This window comes from Cebus imitator, unplaced genomic scaffold (assembly GCF_001604975.1).
Source record: "Cebus imitator isolate Cc_AM_T3 unplaced genomic scaffold, Cebus_imitator-1.0 Scaffold75, whole genome shotgun sequence".
NCBI lineage: Eukaryota > Metazoa > Chordata > Mammalia > Primates > Cebidae > Cebus > Cebus imitator.
In genome coordinates this window covers 2,948,294-2,960,907 of record NW_016107390.1, presented here as the reverse complement: position 1 = coordinate 2,960,907, position 12,614 = coordinate 2,948,294, and the positions used below count along the sequence as shown (strand labels likewise).

Below are 12,614 nucleotides of genomic sequence, written 5' to 3'. Positions count from 1 at the left end.
AGACAGGTCATTATGGATTTAAAAAACCGCCCAATGAACGGTACTAATATGAATTCAACATCGTTAACATGGAGTGCTGTGTGCCAGCGAGTAGCATAATTCAAAGCAGCATGACTTTGCACAATGACATACTCTACAAGTCCAGTCTCCCAGGAGTGCCCTTCGAAATGCACCTAGCCTAAACGTGAAATGTACAAGTACATAAATAAAGGAAGCATAAGGTTGAAAGGGAAAAATTAAATACTAGAAAGAATTGCATTATTTTGATCGCTGGAAAATGGGCTCGACCTTGCACGCACGCGTTCTCGACTGGGCTCGCCAATATGCAGTATTTTGTTTCTCGTTATGCCGCAGTCGTAGGGAGGAGTGAAACGTGGACCACCACTTCACATCAAAGATGCACGCTGCAGAGCCATTTTTCTGGAACGCCGGAAGACCTCGTCCCCTGCGCACCCTCCCCGCAGACACCAACGTCCTGACGCATGTACATCAGCTAGCTGCTCCCTCCATTTTGTCCCCAGTCTCCTTCACACGAACTGCGCGGTGCTATTTTAAAGCCACTTAGTAAAGAAACTTATTACAACAGGGAGGAAGCGGGGTGGGCGTGGGAGCCCCGTTTGCACGAGGCAGGCACTTGGGACTAAATGGCTGCAGGGGCGGAGTGGGGCCGCTTGGGCACCAAGGGCTCGTCCCGTGGCCGGAAGGACAAAAGACACTTAGGGGACGAGGACCGCCGAGCAGCGCGAAGCGACTTCCGGGCCGGTGGGCCGGGGCGGGCTGGGGCGCCAGGGCGGGCTGGGGCCGAGCTGACCCCCGCGGCGGGGCCCACCCCGCGGGACAAAGCAGCAGCGCCGCGCCCGCTCCCTCCGCCGCGGCCCCACCCCTCGGCGCGCGCCCGGTGCTCGTGCACGTGAGCGAGCGCGCGCGCCGGAGACGGTTAGAAATGGCGGTCGGGGCGGAGAGGGGGGTTGGGGCGGGAAGTGGAGCAGTCTGGCTCGGTTCCGCCCCGCCCTGCCAGGAGTCAGGGAGCCGGTTTGTTTCCCGAACGCTTCTCCTTCTGCGCTCCCGGCCCTGCTGGCTGTGTGCCGAGCTGGGAAGAAAGTGTCACCCGTTCCATAGAACAAAGGACCTCGCAGCCTAATCGCCGGCGCGGCGCGGCCACTGCGGAGCGTTAGGAACGTTCTCTAAAATGGCGGCCGGCGCGTGGGGACGGGGCGGGAGGCGGCGGCGCGCAGGCGCGGGACGGGGAGGAGCGCCGCGGGCCGGCCGGCAGCTCTGGGGGCACAGGCCGCGCAGGGCTGGTGGAGGCGCGGAGTCGTCCCAATGGCCGCCGTGCCGGAGCCCGACGAGCCCGCGAAGCGGAAGGTAACTCAGTGGCCCCCGGGGCGCGCGCCGCGGGTGGGAGAACGGGGTGGGCGATGGGTAAGGACGGCCTCCGCGGGGCTCCTAGGCCCGGAGCACGTGTCACTGGCTTCTCTGCCACCCTTGGGCTCGAAACTATTTTAATTGTTCCTAGTCCTATTAATAGGACACTTTAGACATTTTTTTTTTTTTTTTTTGAGACGATGTTTCACTCATGTTACCCAGTTTGGAGTGCAATCGCGCGATCTCGGCTCACCGCAACCTCCGCCTCCTGGGTTCAGGCGATTCTCCTGCCTCAGCCTCCTGAGTAGCTGGGATTACAGGCACGCGCCACCATGCCCAGCTAATGTTTTGTATTTTTAGTAGAGACGGGGTTTCACCATGTTGACCAGGATGGTCTCGATCTCTTGACCTTGTGATCCACCCGTCTCGGCCTCCCAAAGTGCTGGGATTACAGGCCGCGTAGCTCAGTTGGTGAGCTCCTGGTGCTCACTTTAAACATTTTAATCTAAGTTGCTGGAAAAAAATTGGCCAAAACTAGAGGGAGAAGGGGACCAGCAGTAGTCACTATGAAATAAACTAACAGTACGGAATCTTTTGGCGAGAAATTTTTTTGCTAAGGGCACTGCACTGTAATTTGCTAGTAAAGGCTAGTAGTAGAGACTAAAAAGCTCCCTGAGGACAGGTGCCTTGTCTTTAAAGTTGTATTCGTCACATTTAACGTAGAGGGAGCAGTAATTGCTGAGGGATGACTTGAGTGTCCTACGTTGAAGGGTTGAGATTTCTCCCCCGTCACCAGTGGCCTCCCTAGCTGGTGGCCGTCTCGATGCCGTCTCCTCAATCCACCTTCCACTATTGTCCTCTGGTCCTTTCCAACCGGTAAACTGGACAGTTTGATCCCTCTGCCTAACATCCAGTTCCAGCAGCCCATCCTATCTCTTTAAGGATAAAACCCAAATTCTTGGCATAGTAAAGCTAAACCAAATGCTCTCCCTGGAAGGGCTCCTGTTCCTCCAAAGATGACTTAAGTGCTTTCCCCATCTTCCCAGGGATCTTGTACGTCGTTACGTTTATCATATTGGAAGGTAATAAATGATCTTGTCTTTGTCTTTGCCTGGGCTCCTTATTAAGAGCAGGGAACCCAATTTATATCCTCAGGGCAGAACAGGTGTTCACGAAAGGATAATGCAAGAGGAAAAAAAGTATTTTAGTATAAATTATGGAGATGTAACATTGGCTAATCATGAGCAGATATTTATAGAAGACCCACTGTGTGCTAAATGGCTCCTAATATATACTTTCCAGATAATGATATATAAAATATTCTCTCAGCTTGGAAATTTTTCTCACTTCTTGCTCTGGCTTCTCTGGTGGGGTTCCATCTAAATTTGGCCAAAGCATAAGATCATATAGTTAATATTAACAAATACTGTATAAATTGTTTTCATAATTTAACATCAAAAAGTTTTGCCAAGTTACATACTACTACTGGTGCCTCATCTGTTTTTACTGTCCCATCCACTGCCCATTTGGAATAAGTTTAGTGTGTTTTTGTTTGTTTGTTTGTTTTGTAAAAAGGGCTCCTTATGGCCGGGCGCGGTGGTAGCTTATGCCTGTTGGGAAGCCAAGGTGGGTGGATCACCTGAGGTTAGGAGTTCGAGACCAACCTGAGCAACATGGAGAAACCCTGTTTTTACTAAAAATACAAAACAATTAGCCGAGCATGGTGGCACATGCCTGTAAACCCGGCTACTTGGGAGGCCAAAGCAAGAGAATTGCTTGAACCCGGGAGGTGGAGGTTGTGGTGAGCTGAGATTGAGCCTGGGCAACAAAAGCAAAACTCCGTCTCAAAAAAAAAAAAAAAAAAATCCTTGTTTGAAACTTTTTAGTTCATGGTGTACCATAACTACACATAATAAATCCTAGATCCAGCTTTGTGATAAACACTGGACTCTTGAATGGGACTTTTGGATAGGAGATAACAGCTGTTTTTAAAGGTCATAAAGGTGGTTTAATCCATTGGAAATTTTTTAAAAAGAACTTAATGGAAAAAAAAAAAAAGATCAACATTGACCTATTTAATTGGCTCATCAGTACACAGCAAAACAATATTGTAGTTGTTGAAATGAAGAATAATTATAAGCCTCAAAACAGCATAGATGTGGGAAGCCAAAAGAAATTGCTCATGAAACAGCAGTACCTATCAGAGCTCATCAAAAAGCTAATTAAATTAATATAAGCTATGACTAATTAACAGCCCAAGGTAATGGCAGAAAGGAAGCCTGTGGTGATGTTTTAAAAAAGAATTTTGGGCCGGGCGCAGGGGTTCATGCCTGTAATCCAGGCATTTTGGGAGACCGAGGTGGGCAAATCACAAGGTCAAGAGATGGAGACCATCCTGGCCAACATGGTGAAACCCCGTCTCTACTAAAAATACAAAAATTAGCTGGGCATGATGGTGCGTGCCTACAGCCTCAGCTATTCGGGAGGCTGAGGCAGAAGAATCACGAACCGTGAAGGCAGAGGTTGCAGTGAGCCGAGATCTCCCCATTGCACTCCAGCCGGGATGTCAGAGGGAGACTCCATCTCAAAAAAAAAAAAAAAATCTGTCAGTGATCATTCCAGCACAACTCAGGGAGAAGGATTATTTTATTTTAAGAGTTAGTAGCCGGGTGCGGTGGCTCAAGCCTGTAATCCCAGCACTTTGGGAGGCTGAGGCGGGTGGATCACGAGGTCAAGAGATCGAGACCATCCTGGTCAACATGGCGAAACCCCGTCTCTACTAAAAATACAAAAAAATTAGCTGGGCATGGTGGCATGTGCCTGTAATCCCAGCTACTCAGGAGGCTGAGGCAGGAGAATCGCCTGAACCCAGGAGGCGGAGGTTGCGGTGAGCCGAGATCACGCCATTGCACTCCAGCCTGGGTAACAAGAGTGAAACTCCGTCTCAAAAAAAAAAAAAAAAAAAGAGTTAGTAAACCTAAAGTAAAAATGCAAATTACCAAGCTGGCATACCTTAATAGAACTAGCCCCTGAAAACCATCCTCTGCCACATACTTGTCCTTCAAGAAACTTTAAAATGTGAAATTTGGTACATACAGGTAAATTCACATTCAGGTAAATTCTTAATTCACCCATTCAAATATATTTACAGAGTATCTACTGAGTATTAGGCACTAAACTAGGTACTAGACTCATTAAGACAGGAAAAATCCCTTTAAGGAGCTGACGTTCTATTGGGGAATCAATAAGCAAGACTTGTTTACTGAGCCAACCATGCCAAGATCCAGGAGAAAGACGGCATGTGTTCATCTCGGCTTGCTAGAGGACACTTGCAAGGCCACTGTGCCTGGACTAGTGGACTAGAGTGGGAGCTGAAAAAGCACAGGATCATGTGGGGCCTTTGGAGCAATGGTAAGAATCTGAGCATGCTGAGCGAGGTGGCTCACACCTGTAATCCCAACACAGGGAGGCTGAGGCAGGCGGATCACAAGGTCAGGAGATTGAGACCATCCTGGCCAACCTGGTGCAACCCCATCTCTACTAAAAATACAAAAATTAGCTGTATGTGGTGGTGCATACCTGTAATCCCAGCTACTTGGGAGGCTGAGGCATGAGAATCACTTGAACCCAGGAGGCACAGGTTGCAGTGAGCCAAGATCGCACCACTGCACTCCAGCCTGGCGACAGAGACTCCAGCTCCAAAAAAAAAAAAGAATCTAAGCATAATTGAAAGCCACGGTGGGTTTATTATAGTCATCTGATACACATTTTTATGAATAAAATCAAGATCTAACAGGCACTGTTGATAGATGGTCATTTGATAGTACAGATTGAGCTTCCCAAATAAAAAAAAAGGCATTTTCTTTTGGTGTCATATCAGTGCTCAAAAAGCTGTAGATTTTGGATTATTTCGGATTTGGGATGCTCACCCTGTATTGGCAGTGAAGTTGGTGGGCAGTGGTTTGGTTCAGGATGTATTCTAAATGCAGATCCTTCCAGACTTGCTAATGTATTGAACATGGATTTGGTGAAGGAATCAAGGATGACTCAGGTTTTGGGTCTGAAAATGGGTTGAGTAGTGTGCCATTAAGAGGCAGGTTTGGAGGTGAAATTTATTTTGCAAATACTAGGTACAAGGTGCTTTTTATACATAAAAGTGTGGTTCCGTTCTCGCTTCAGCAGCACATATACTAAAATTGGAATGACACAGATTAGCATGGCCCCTGCACAAGGATGACAATATTTAAAAAAAAAAAAAGTGTGGTTCAATAAGCAGATGAATGAGGCTGAAGTTGGGATAGATTAGAGTTTGATCTAGAAATCTGGAGGCATCATCTAATAGCATTTAACTGAAAGCCTTGAGATACTTAGGAAGAGACTAGATTCCATAAGAGGTTAAGAGTGGCACTTCAAAATCAGCACTGTAAAAGACGGAACAGCAACAAAAAATTCAGTGAAATGGAAAACCACGAGACGTTGTATTTGAAGCCAAGTAAAAATAGCTCCAAAAACAAATGATAGTTGTGCCATATATGCTGAGATGCAGAGTAAGACAGACTGCAAAGTGGATGTCTTTCAGAGATCTTGATTGTGGTGTCAAGTGGTGTTCAGTGGATAGATGCCTCACTAGAGCGAGTTAAAGGGTGAATGGGAAGTTTTAAGTAGAAAAGCACATCTAGACTCAAGTTTTGCTATGAAAGGCAGCAGAAAACTGGATGGTAGTTTAGGAGGCTGGTGAGGGGAGACAGGTATACAGAGGGTTTTGTGTGTGAGAGCGGGTGCCCAGGCTGGAGTGCAGTGGTGCAATCCCTGCTCACTGCAACCTCCACTTCCTGGGCTTAAGTGATTCTGCCTTAGCCTCCCAAGTAGCTGGCATTACAGGCGTATGCAACCATGCCTGGCTAATTTTTGTACTTTTAGTAAAGACAGGATTTTGCCATGTTGGCCAGGCTGGTCTTGAACTCCTAACCTCAGGTGATCCACCCGCCTCAGCCTTCCAAAAATGCTGGGATTACAGGCGTGAGCCACCACGCCCGGCCCTTACCTGTTTGACCTCCTAACTGGTCTTCCTGCCTGTGCTCCCTTCAAGTTTTAGATAGGGAGTAGGGCCGATTCATCCTTTGCAACCAGAGCAAAGGCAGATCCAGGCCCTGAAGCAGATTTAGTGGTGGAAGATCAACTGGCTATCATTTGGTGAGATCTATTTCTATCCATTATTGACATTCTGGCTTGAAAATCTCTTGAGCTTTCCTTAGATCCATCAAGGTGAGTTGGTAAAGCTGCTTTTCTATCTAACATTTGTTAGTGGCAAGAGTTAGTTTGCAGGTTATTTAAGGGATAGAAATGTTAAAGGCATGCATATTATGGACAGAATATTTCTGTATATAAACAGAGTACTTCAAAGTAAGTTATGCCTGGGATCCTTTATTCATCTCCACTTCCGAGCATCTGACAGCTCAGTGTACTTAACCATAAAGGTAAACACACTTCAAGTCACTAGTAGTCTGACCTCCAACTCTACCAGGAGGCTGAAGATTGTCTATAAAAGGGAAAATTGCCATCTTAAAATAAGTCTTTGTATATTCTTCCCCAGTTTTGATAAAAATTGCATGTATTTACTGACTTAGTAGTATTCCTCCTTAGATATGTGACAACTGGAAAGCTCCCCTGAAACCCTCCGGACTTGGTTATTTCTTAATGATGTGGTTTGGCACAATGGATCTCATAGGCTTTTGGGGTCAGAGCTGACTTTTCTGCCTCCACTTCTGCCAACACTTATTAGTGTCTTAAGTGTCTCAGAGGTAATCTGACAGAGGCTGGAAAATCACAAAACATATAGAGGGCCTGGCACCAATACCGCCCCTGCCAACCAGCAGCTCTTATTATGAGATCAGCCACTGTTATTCTAGACCAGATAGTTTTGCTGGGGGTTGGCTTTGTCTTAGAAGGCACAATTTTAAATAGGATGTGTAGCTTCTATTTAGATATTTGCCTTTAAAGTCAGCTGAGATATTCTATTGTTTGCAAGTTTGCTTTTGTTAAAATTAAAATTTTCTAAATCAGTGTTTTCCCAATCTAATAGTCACCAGAAAAAAAAATCCCATGGTCCATCATGGATCTGATCAGAATCTGAGAGTAGGACTAGAAAATACTTCAGTTCTAGGCTGGGCACTGTGGCTCACACCTGTAATCCCAGCACTTTGGGAGGCCGAGGCGGGCGATCACGAGGTCAAGAGATCGAGACCAACATAGTGAAACCCTGTCTCTACTAAATTAGCTGGGTGTGGTGGCGTGCGCCTGTAGTCCCAGCTACTCGGGAGGCTAAGGCAGGAGAATTATTGCTTGAACCAGGAAGCAGAGACTACAGAACTCTCTCAAAAAAAAAAAAAAAGAAAATACTTCGTTCTACTCTTGTGGTAGAAGCTGATCTCACACTTGCATCTTTGCACCTAAGACTAGATAAAACTGTTACTAACCCTCTGGCCCCAGCATCCAGTCCTTGGGGAAATAGTTTAGAGCTATAGCCCTGGACTGGAGTGCAAAGTCTAGCATTCCCCATCTGCATACCACTGTCCCCATGGTCATGTGTCCCCTGCGCTTTCAAGCCGATAGGAGAAAGTCTTTTTGCTAAATGAAATCCCCCAACCTCTTGGTAAGCAACCCTATGTTAGGCATGCAGGTGGGGGCAGGGAGCCAGATAGGGAGAGGGGAAAAAGAAAAAAATGACATAGAATGATCCAAGAGAGCAAATATTTTTTACTTTATTATGAACCAAATCACATTTTTTTTCTTCCAGCAGATGCTTCAGCCAAAGAAGCAAACATAGGCAGAAATACAATTGAGAGTATCTTCGTGTTTCAACCTTTAATCTGACTTGCCTTTTACTGTCCTTTCCCCATTTCTTTTCTAGGTATCACCTCATCCTACAGAATCCTCTTCTAATTTAATGTCCTGCCCCAAACAATACTATGCAACCTTTAAATGGACAGTGGTTCCTTTTAAAAGCTGTCTTACTGAAAACTTTATATACACTTTAGAAAACGGTTATGAGTTTTCTAAACTTTTGTGTTAACAAATGCCAGTTCAACAGTGTGACTGTTACTTTTAAATGTCTGTCTCGCCGCTCTAGAGTAACAGACATCTCAGTTAAACATATTGGGAAAAAGAAATACATAAATCCAACCCAGACCGTAGAAAAAGAAGTCATTTTAGTACTTAAAGGAACTTCATCATCTAAACCAACCCGTTCATTTTACAGATTGAGACCATGGAGATTAAAATAACCTATAGAATACAAAAGTTAGTGGCAGATCTGAGACAAAAATCCAGCTCTCTGGATTCCCAGGTTTTTTGCCATACCTAGCTGTCATTACCATGTATTATGAACAAAGAATCAAATATAATCAAGTGCAACCTAACTTCACAGGCAAGAAAACAGAGACTAGAAGAGCTGAACATATTGCCCATGTTTATCTTAAAATGAAATATTACAACCACAGTTGATGTTAGCCTAGTTAATATTAATAAAACCTGAAAGGCAATTATTGGGTAAATTTTAAACAGCACTACGTAAGCAAACATGAATTATTTTCCCGTTTCTGCTTCCCAAATTATTGGATTTATTGAAGCAAACTGTGCTGCTTCCAATTTCAGTAATAGCCATATTCCTAAATAAACTCATTTAAAGAGCTCATAAAATAAAATGTTTCCTATTTCCAAGTCAAGTGGTTAGCAAATTAAGATATAGCTCAATGTTACCCTATTGCTTAGGGTTTTCTGGGCCAATTTTTAAGGTTTTCGGATTTAGAGATTCAGACTGCATACCAAAGCTGGACAGATACAATGCAAGCTGATTTAGGTTGTCACATGGTATATTCTAGTTTAAACCCTTAACTACAACAAAAGAAATGGTGTAACTTTTGTCAAACCACCCTAAAATAAAATGACTTTCTTACTCAATCTAGGGTTTTGTTTTTTTTATTCTAGCCTTTTAAGCTCCTAGGAATTTTAGATGTTGAAAATATTCCCTGCGCCCGGGATTCAGTACTGTATGGTTCATTAGGATCTGTTGTGGCTGGCTTTGGACATTTTTTGTTAACTAGTGAGTATCTGTGCTTTTTTATTTCTCTATGTATTAAAAAAGCATTTATGTGATTAGCTGTTTTTTTCTAGATGGAGTAACTAACGTATATAAAATGTAATTCTAATTGATTATACTGGTTATGCTTATTTTTGACAGGTAGAATTAGAAGATCATGTGATGTTGGAGTAGGAGGATTTATCTTGGTGACTTTGGGATGCTGGTATGTTTGCTAAGTATTCAAGAACATCCATGATGATAATATGTTATCTAATTTAAAAAGCACACGCTCTTTTCAGAGCAATCTCCCATTGGGAGATTCTCACCCTCACTGAAGAATGCATCTTGATTTTTAAGGACATTTTCATGGAAATCTGTCTTAAAATGCTTGAACAGATAAATGCATGATATTAGACATCCCATTAAAAAGAAAGCTGTGGTATCTACACTTCACATAAGAATGTGTTTACAACTATTGATGAGTGAATATAAAATGTGGATGAATCTCAAATATTTGCCAGACCTTATAGTATATATACACATACAGTGTGGTTCCTTTATACATGAAGTTCTAGAGTGATCTATTTAAGGTGACAGAAATCATTTTATGTAGACATAGCATACAGCAGATACTTACTGGTTTCTTGCAATAACCAATGCCATCAGAAGACTGATTTTTTTTTTTTGAGACAGAGTCTTGCTCTGTCTCCAGGCGCCAGGCTGGAGTGCAATGGCACCATCTTGGCTCACTGCAATTTCCACCTCCCAGGTTCAAGCAATTCTCCTGCCTCAGCCTCCCCGAGTAGCTGGGACTACAGGCGGGCACCACCACACCCAGCTAATTTTTGTATTTTTTAATAGAGACGGGGTTTCACCATGTTGGCCAAGATGGTCTTGATCTCTTGACCTCGTGATCCACCCGCCTCAGCCTCCCAAAGTGCTGGGATTACAGGCATGAGCCACCGCGCCCGGCCAAACTAATTGGATCTTGGGAGCGGGCAGGCAATCTACCTCAAGGTGAGCCACCGCCTGTCCGCATTCAAAAAAAGAAAAACTTAATGGATTTTATCACTTTACAAATTGTTATGTAGATATCCTTCTGTTTCATAATAAAAAAGAATGTGTTGATAATAGCACTCCAAATTAGAACATTCATGTTTTTCAGTCTCAGGGTAGTCATCTGTTACGTATTTACGTTTTGTGTGATTTATAGAGAAATTCCACAAATTAATTTCTGTAGGACTTTGTATTAATAATTTTTTCATATTCTTTTCTTCCAAGGTTTCACTGTAGGTATAATTATGCAAAGCAAAAAATCCAGCAAAGAATTACCAGACAAGGAATGAAAAATAAGTTATTATATGAAGGTACCCACCTCGATCCTGAAAGAAAACAAAACAACCGTAATAGCAGCAATTGAACAACCTTGAGCATAGAAAACCAGACTCCCTGAAGTCAGTGTGAATGCAGCTAAGATCAACTACATAAAACAGTTCATGTACAATAAGCTCTCAATCAAGTAAATAAAGTTTGTTTAAGTTGCAGTCATTTTCTTCCCACCCTTGTATGGAATGAAAGCTTGGCGATTAATTCTGGCCCTATATCTACTGCCAGTGTAGGACTATCACATCTTACATATAGTGGACTTCTCATACTTAAAAGGTGAACAGAATGTATTGGCAGTGGGGCCAATAAAAACGTAGTGTTAAAAAAAAAAAAAAAAAAGCCCTAGTGTTTAATGTACTTGGAAAGAGTTTCCTTGTAATAAGTTTAGAGTTTAATGATAAGTAAACTTCCCTTAACAAAAACCTCAACCTTACTAGGATCCCATTAAAAGCAAGCAAATACTTACTGGCTTCTTGTAGCAGCTAATGTCATTACAAGATTTAAAACTAAGGGATTTTATCACTTTGCAAATCACTTTTTAAATGCATCCATCATTTGACAGTGTTTTCTCATTTCTTAGAATTTGAGTCATCTTCCAAAAGAGTTGTTTTTAAATGCCCTCAACATTTTTTGCAGGGTTTTTATTTTTAAGTATAATTAGTTTAGTTCTGAATTTAAATATGCACGTGAGATTTGTTTGGGAGACTGATGCAATAGAAAAAGAATTGCAGAATTACTTATTAATTTAAACAATCTATTTGAAAGCTGCTCCCATTAAAATATTACTTAAAATAATAGCCACAGCATCCAACTAAATCCTCAGTATTTAATCATCCAGGAGAAATTCTCCCTTTCTAGGAAAATGAAGTTATTTCTGGTTTTAATCAGTACAGTACTTTAAAAAAATCTATTAATAACAAAACACAAGCTAGAGCCTTAAGAAATGCTTACAAGAAATATTGGAAGATACCTGCAGTCAACAGGATTGTGGCCATTACTGGTCCTATTACTTTGATGTATCATGGAAGTCAGAAACAGCAAGGAAAAAAATATTATTTTGATCTGTGTCTTTTTCTAAAGAAAAGTGGAGCTTGCTCCAGTTCAATTCACAAGAGCATTTTCCCTCCCATGCCCACCTTTTCTTGCAGCTGTCGCTAGAAGGGTGACGCAGAGGCTGTGTGGTTTACCAAATGCCCTAACTTAGCAGTGAATGACACTGTCAAACACACATCGAGGGAAAAGTTTTACTGATTTACAAAAAGTAAAAGACAGTTTGCCCACTCCTAGTGGCACAAAGCAAAGTTGCATGCAGTCTACATTATCCAAATTGGTCATAACCAAGTAACTGTTAAAAAATTCCACCGGGCTTGGTGGCTGACACCTGTAATCCCAACACTTTGGGAGTCCGAGGCAGGTGGATCACCTGAGGTCAGGAGTTCAAGACTAGCCTGGCCAATATGGCAAAACCCTTCTAAAAATACAAAAATTTTATTAGAAGAGACAGGGTTTCGCCATGGTGGTGTATGCCTATAGTCCCAGCTACTTGGGAGGCTGAGACACAAGAGTCTCTTGAACCTGGGGGTCGGAGGTTGCAGTGAGCAGAGATCACACCATTGCACTCCAGCTTGGGCAACAGAGTGAGACTCCGTCTCAAAAGAAAAAAAATCTATATACATTCTCCCATATACTTTAAATCATCTCTAGATTGCTTACAATGCCTACTACAAAATAAATGCTATGTAAATATAGTTATTATACCATGTGTTCTTAAACTTCTGTTTAA

At 43.0% G+C, this 12,614-nt stretch overlaps 1 protein-coding gene and 1 non-coding gene across 2 annotated transcripts; both read left to right on the top strand.

The window, feature by feature from the left end:
- The first annotated feature begins 944 nt into the window (after positions 1–944).
- Positions 945–10,993, top strand: LOC108306934 (cytochrome c oxidase assembly protein COX20, mitochondrial). The gene is made up of 4 exons (XM_017532097.1): positions 945–1,365; positions 9,352–9,466; positions 9,605–9,668; positions 10,727–10,993. The coding sequence occupies exons 1-4, from the start codon at positions 1,324–1,326 to the stop codon at positions 10,863–10,865; spliced, it is 360 nt and encodes a 119-aa protein (XP_017387586.1). The 5' UTR covers positions 945–1,323; the 3' UTR covers positions 10,866–10,993.
- Positions 5,532–5,633, top strand: LOC119471817. The gene has a single exon (XR_005200906.1). It is a non-coding gene; the product is annotated as a U6 spliceosomal RNA (small nuclear RNA).
- Positions 10,994–12,614: the final 1,621 nt, after the last annotated feature.